Genomic DNA, 7206 nt, shown 5'->3' with positions numbered 1-7206 from the left:
CTTGTTAAGGAAGGTTTGTTATGGAGAGTTGGCAATGGAAACACCATTCGCATCTGGCAAGACAAATGGCTCCCCTCTCCAACTACATACAAGGTGGTTTCTCCTCCACGAGTGCTTAATCCTAATGCAACTGTGAGCAGTCTAATTGATGGGGTTACGAAATGGTGGAAGATTGAATTATTGGAACAACTGTTTTCACGAGAAGAGATCCAGTCCATTCAATCGCTTCTAATTAGTGCAACGGATCAAGAGGATGGCCTCTTTTGGAGGGGAACAGCTAATGGAGCTTTTTCGGTGAAAAGTGCATATCACATACACAAAGAACATGAATTGGCTACCACACTGGCAGGGTCCTCTGGGGTTCGTCATAGCACCATCTGGGGTAACATTTGGCAGCTTCATATCCCAAATGCTGAAAAACACTTCCTCTGGCGTGCTTGTCATAATATCTTGCCTACTCGCATCAATTTGTGCTCACGGCAAGTTCTCACGGAATCTAGCTATCCCATATGCATGAGGGAACCTGAAATGGTTTCCAAAGTTTATGGCAATGCCCCTCGGCAAGTGATGTATGGAGTGCAGGGTGTACAAAATTCCAAAAGAGCTGTTTTGAGGGACCAGATTTTCTGCAGGTGGTCGAGGCTATGTTCAGCAAGTGCGATAGGCTGGAATTTTTCCAGTTTGTGGGCATCGCCCGACGCATTTGGCTCAGAAGGAATGAAGTAATTCATGGGGGCCCTTTTCTTCACCCATCTCGGATAGTTCAGCAAGCAACGCAGGCGATGGAGGTTTTCCAAGCTCTACGGAGTGGGAGTAAGATACCCCATCCACCTGCTGATCACCCCACTATTAATCCTTGGAGGGCACCCCCCAATGGCTGGTTCAAGGCAAATTGGGATGCTAGAGTGAATCGCCGGAAGGGATGCGTGGGTATTGGGGTAGTTATTCGTGATCATCAGGGGAAAATGTGGGCTTCTAAATGTCAGACACGTCCTGGTCTTCTAGATCCCCTTGCAGCGGAGGCCGTAGCCTCTTTCATGGCAGCCCAACTCTGTCTTGAAATGGGAATACGGCAGGTTCAACTGGAGGGTGATGCAAAGACTCTGGTTGACATAATAAACTCGGATGAAGCTGATGAGAGTGGAAGGGGACAACTTATAGCGGACATTCGACTTATTTTGCGCGCTATTCCTTGCTGGGAGATGCGTTTTACACACCGTGAAGGAAATAAGGTGGCTCACTTGTTGGCTAAATTGGCTAAGCATGACACTATGAATAAGGTGTGGCTATATAACCCACCAGACTGTACTTGTGATATTTTGCAAGCAGAGATTTCTGCTTTGCAATGTTTGCAATAAAAATCATGCATATGCTTACTCAAAAAAAAAAAAAGTACAACATACAAGCCGGTCCTGGATTGAGATCCCCTCCAATTACTCAAAATTGGAGAATCCTATGTTACGAAATCGTGGCCCTTTATTTTAAATCTAATGGTCTATGCTGCTTTTGTATAACCAAGGCATTAAATTTTGATTTTAAGCTGGCTTTTGTTTTACCGAGGTTTAAATGATTTTATAGACCATTGGATTTAAAATGAAGGGCCACGATTTCGTAATATGATTCTTCAATTTTGAGTAAATTAAAGGGATCTCAATCTGTATTATATATGTATAAGCAGTTAGCGGTTAGCGGACGGCTAATAACTGCATTTTCACCTCTACTTGAAATACTATGTCTTGAGTGAACGTGCCCTTAAGATGCTTTAGAAAAATTCTTAGCCAAAAAGTTTACAATAGTGGAGAACCCTGCAATTCTCAAAGTCATCTACGGCAGAAAGAATTTGTGCAAGGCATGTGATGCATCTTTTCCTATGGGGTTGGGGGCAGTGGCCGTGGAACTTAAGAAATGTATATAAACAGGGTAATGCTACAAATTTTTCTTGTGTCACTCTAAAATCATCATTGGAATTGTGATTGATCATTATTGGATTTTGATCAAATTGTGACTTCTAGAATTACTCATATAAACATGATTATTCTTAGTTTTTCTTTTTCCTTTTTTAGTTTTTAAGTTTTTTAATGTTTTATTCTAAGTTTAATTTTTTTTTTAATTTTTAATTTTTGTTTAATATATATATATATATATTAGTTAGTAATTTTAATTATTTTTTACGGTCCACATGGCACCAAAAACATAGGTATCACTTGTAATATAGGGTCATGTCATATGATATGTTAGGTTGGCTTAAATATGGACATGTGTCACATTTTTAAGTGCAGTGACATGGAGCTCTATTAAAAAAATTAGATGGAAGCAAGGGTGAAGCTAAAATTTTGGTTTAGAGGGTTCAAAAAAAATTATAAAAAAAAAAAATTAAAATTAAAAATATTAAATAATATAACTAATGAAATAAATAGACAAATTAAACAAAATTTAATTATTGTTTAAAACATATAAATTTAATTTATAATTTATTTTGTCACACTTGGCGTTAATTTATTCAATTGTCTTCAATGAGTCTTCATATTTTGAAATCACTGTATAATTTCTTTATTACTAATAGTCTTGAATATATCATTCTCAATATACTTAAGCAAATAATATTCATCCATTAATCTCCCATTTGATCAATAACATAAACAATTTTTTATAATATTCATTGTTGTTAAATGAAAATGCTCTTTTAACAATAGTTGTCGCAATGTTACTAGCTAGCATAATCAATGACAAATTTGCTAAATCTACCTTGACTTGACATGAGCTCGTTTAGAATATTCATTGCTGAAAGTATTCTTTCATGCTCTTAGGATTTGGTCTCAATCACTATGATAGTAATTATGGGTTGTTTATTAATTTTTAAAAAAAAAAAAAAATTTCTTGAGTAAGGATCTACTCGCAAGTTTGCTAAATCTACCTCGATAATATATAGCTCATTTAAAATTTGATTTGAGCTCAATAGAATCATTTTTATTTTCCATTATCTCAGCTAACTACAATTATATATTTCATATAATTAAAATATGTAACAAAAATTATATATATCTATAAACAATTAATTTAAAAGAACAATCTAAATATAAAAGGTTAATCAATATAAAAGTTTGATTACATACCTGAATCTTTTTAAGAAAAACTATGAATAAATTGATTTGAATTATTGAAGGCTTGTTGAAGTAGGAAAAAATTGCAAAATCACAAATTGTTAAATTGTTTTTTTTTTTTTTTTAATTGAATAAGGGAAAAAATGCTACAGGGGAAAATTGTTGAATTGTTGAACAACTTGTAATTAATTCTGATTTGTAGCACTGACAGTAGATCGAATTAATCTAAAATAGATCCAATAATGTAATTGAGTTTATTAGAGATAGATTTTCCTAAGAATTCTAGCGAGTTGTTTTATTTAGCAGTGAAAAATAACACTAAAGTTTTGTTTCTTTCGATGTAAAATTATTAAAACTTCAAGAATATTTTGAATAGAAAAATGCTGAAGTATCTAATTTGACATATGATAATAGTATGGGAAATCCTAAAATCACTTTTAAAAGTTTAAAATTATAAATATAAAATTTTTTAAGGTGATAGTTCATTAATGGGCATATAAACTATATATGACTTGTACGTTACACGAAGGATCCCACCTCGATCGATCTGAAAAATATAACCGATTAAAACCTTTGTTATACTGATTAATTAGGGTTCGCTATAGATCGAAGCACACATGGAAGAGAAAATCAACAATGTGGAAAGATTCTTAATTGGCAATATATAAGATAAGAGATTAATTAGCTTAATTCATTGCCCCCCCGTGACTAATTAATCATTTTCTTAATCCTCCTTTATTTGTCTTTTTCTCTAATTGACAATCTCTGTATCCTCCACATGCAACGACTAGTTCATACGCGGAATCTATAGTACCCATGCAACCCCACAATCATTACAAGACAAAGTCAGCTCACCAACTCCTGCTTCTCCCTACTGTAGTAGAATTATTGGAATCCAATGTCATTATTTGTCGCAGCACTACTGATGAATTTAGGCAAGTAATGTACCTAAGTGGCTGCTACTCGGATAAGTGGTGAGATAGTCTAATAAAATACAATTTATTTAGATAAATAGGTATCAATCTTTCATATTACTTGTTCAAAATTGCTGATAATTCAAATAGGCAAGTAATGTACCTAAGTGACTGCTACTCGGATAAGTGGTGAGATAGTCTAATAAAATACAATTTATTTAGATAAATAGGTATCAATCTTTCATATTACTTGTTCAAAATTGCTAATAATTCAAATGTACCTACTCTCACCTGCCTCCAAGTCTGGAAAATTTTTCAAAAAGCTGCATACAGCTGATATCTTATATATTTCCTAAATATTAGCTTTTTTTTTTGTCTATTATTTTAGCACAAAATATTTTGAGATAATTTCATTTAAGACTCCTGAACTACCATATGTTTTGAAAAAGACTCCCAAATTTTAAAAACTCTCAATTTCACTTTTGAACTTTTAATTTGATGCAATATTGTAGCCCCCTCCGTCAGTTGCCTAACGTTAAAAGTGACAAAATAACTTTTATACCCCTGACATTTTTATAAAATTTTCAATTCACTCTTAATTTCAAATTAAAAATTTGAAAAAACAAAAACAAAAATTGAAGTGTAATTTGGTCTTTTTGGGGTTTCTGTTAGGGTTTAACATAAAAAATTAAAAAAATTAAAAATTAAAAGACGGATGGGGATAGATTGCATCAAATTAAAAGTTTGAAATGTGAAATTTAGAGTTTTTTTATAAAAAAAATTTTGAGGAAGTCTTCTAAAAAAACATGATAATTCAAGTTGCCTTTGTGAAGATTCTCCAATTATTTCTCTCTTTTCTCCTCTTTCTACCTTTCATTGGAGACTGTTAAAATCTTGTAAAACATGTGAGAATACGTAGGAAACTTAAATTTTGTAAAAAAAAAAGAACATGTTAATGGTTTAAAAAAGATAAGAAAAACTATTAATCTAAATTGTATTTAAAGGGTGAAGTAAAACAGCACACAGCGTGCGTGGCACGCCTGTGCAAAATTATTTCTTTTAATTATAAAAAATAAAAATAAAAAATTTGCACAGGTGTGCTGTGTATCACAGCTCGTATTTAAATAGTGAAACAAAACGTACGTAATTTCATTCTCTAAATTTAGAAAAAAAAAAAAAAAAAAAAAAAAAAAAGCCAACGGATAGTTATCTGATTCCTCTTATCCAGTTCCACACTGTGGAACTTTCCATCTCATATTCGAAGCCCACCAGCCGGCTTTGCTGACTTTCTTCTCCAACTTTTGACCTCACAATATCCTATAAGTAGACATATGCATGTGAGCTCCTTCCCACAACATCACAAGCCAAAGGCCACATCGAAGCAATTACAGCTTTTTCCATTTTCTTTCATCACTTCCTCATCGAAGCAAAGGAATAATGGAAAGTGGTGGACTTTCTACCCAAACATTCCTCTTGGCGTTTCTCTTGCTGGGCTTGCATGCCTCTTTGGCGCACGCCCAAGCCACACGAGTCGGCTTCTACGCCACCACGTGCCCTCGAGCCGAATCCATTGTCCGCTCGACGGTTCTATCCCATTTCCGGTCCGACCGCACCGTCGCTCCGGGGCTGTTGAGGATGCACTTTCACGACTGCTTCGTGCAGGGCTGCGACGCTTCCGTGCTTATAAACGGGCCCACAGCCGAGAAAACTGCAGGGCCTAACCTGTCGTTGAGAGGATTTGAAGTTATTGACGACGCCAAGACGCAGCTAGAAGCTGCATGTCCTGGGGTTGTTTCTTGTGCTGATATTCTTGCTCTTGCTGCCCGTGATTCTGTCGTTTTGGTAATTTTCGTGTTTATGTTTGTTTTACGTTAATTGTATGTTTGTAAATGTAATGCTCCGTTGACTGATTATTTGTTGCGTTTTTGTTCCAGACGAGTGGACCGGCATGGCAGGTGCCAACTGGACGCAGAGACGGTCGTATATCGTTGGCCTCTGATGCTGCAAATTTGCCTAGCTTCACTGACTCCATTGATGTGCAGAAGCAAAAGTTTGCCGCAAAGGGTCTCAACACTCAGGATCTGGTCATCCTTGTTGGTAAGCAACTAACGCATGCGTATATAATTTTACATGGACAAAAATTTCATCAAAATCGGTACCGAAGAAATATCTTCCGACTCTTTTTTTTTTTTTTTTGAAATGTCCATATAAGAGAATGGGGATTCGAACTAGTGACATTCGCTTTATGAGACGTGATCAACAGTCGAATGTTTATAAACATTTAAAACGTTAGTCTAAATTAGTAAACTGCTATTAATAACCTTAAGAATTTAATGTGCGTTTTAAATGTTTATAGACATTTGACACTATTTTAAATGTATTGATGAATATTTTTTTTAGATTAGTTTGAATGAAATTTCTAGCACTTTTATATTTTTCAAATTTTTTTTTTAAAAAAATTCTTCCTAAACGCTTTAATTTTGATTTCCTTAAATATTTAAATTTGAACTAAATTGTCTTCATTTTTTGTGATGATAAAGGTGGGCACACCATTGGGACATCAGCTTGCCAGTTCTTCAGGTACAGACTATACAACTTTACCACAACCGGAAATGGTGCCGATCCCACCATTGATCCCGCTTTCCTCCCTCAACTACGAGCACTCTGCCCACAAAACGGCGACGGCTCAAAGCGCGTCGGACTGGACGCCAGCAGCCAAAACAGATTCGACACATCTTTCTTCACAAACTTGAGGGGCGGGCGGGGAGTGCTGGAGTCTGATCAGAAGCTATGGACTGACGCCTCCACCAAAACTTTTGTCCAGCGTTTCTCGGGGTTGAGCTTCGGCATAGAGTTTGGAAAGTCCATGGTGAAGATGAGCAACATTGGTGTCAAAAGCGGCGCTGACAGTGAAATTCGCAAACTATGTTCGGCGATTAATTAACTGATCGACAACCGCAGTGAAAATGAAATTTAATTACCGATCACTTTTGTTTTAGATTTCCATGTCCGGTGAGCAAAGGATATGGGAAAAGAAAAAAAAAAAAATTAATGTACTGAATTTTTGTTTTATTGGCGTAAGCCAATGAATAAAAATGGTTAAAACTGTTTTTCTCGTGTCGAAAATCAATCAAATTGTAACGGCATATATATAAGATTCTGAATTACCTTTTTTTTATAGTGGCTTATTT

General features: G+C 35.2%; 2 protein-coding genes across 2 annotated transcripts; both read left to right on the top strand.

Moving 5' to 3' along the window:
* The first annotated feature begins 782 nt into the window (after positions 1–782).
* LOC132178058 (uncharacterized) lies at positions 783–1358 on the top strand. The gene has a single exon (XM_059590521.1). The coding sequence runs from the start codon at positions 783–785 to the stop codon at positions 1356–1358; it is 576 nt and encodes a 191-aa protein (XP_059446504.1).
* Positions 1359–5386: 4028 nt separating this feature from the next.
* Positions 5387–7057, top strand: LOC132179304 (peroxidase N1-like). The gene is made up of 3 exons (XM_059592009.1): positions 5387–5857; positions 5950–6112; positions 6556–7057. Exons 1-3 carry the CDS (start codon positions 5453–5455, stop codon positions 6957–6959), a joined length of 972 nt encoding a protein of 323 aa, XP_059447992.1. The 5' UTR covers positions 5387–5452; the 3' UTR covers positions 6960–7057.
* Positions 7058–7206: the final 149 nt, after the last annotated feature.

Source organism: Corylus avellana, chromosome ca4 (genome assembly GCF_901000735.1).
Source record: "Corylus avellana chromosome ca4, CavTom2PMs-1.0".
In the NCBI taxonomy this organism is placed as follows: Eukaryota; Viridiplantae; Streptophyta; class Magnoliopsida; order Fagales; family Betulaceae; genus Corylus; species Corylus avellana.
Note: the sequence above shows the minus strand (reverse complement) of the source record. Positions and strands in the feature narration are given on the sequence as shown.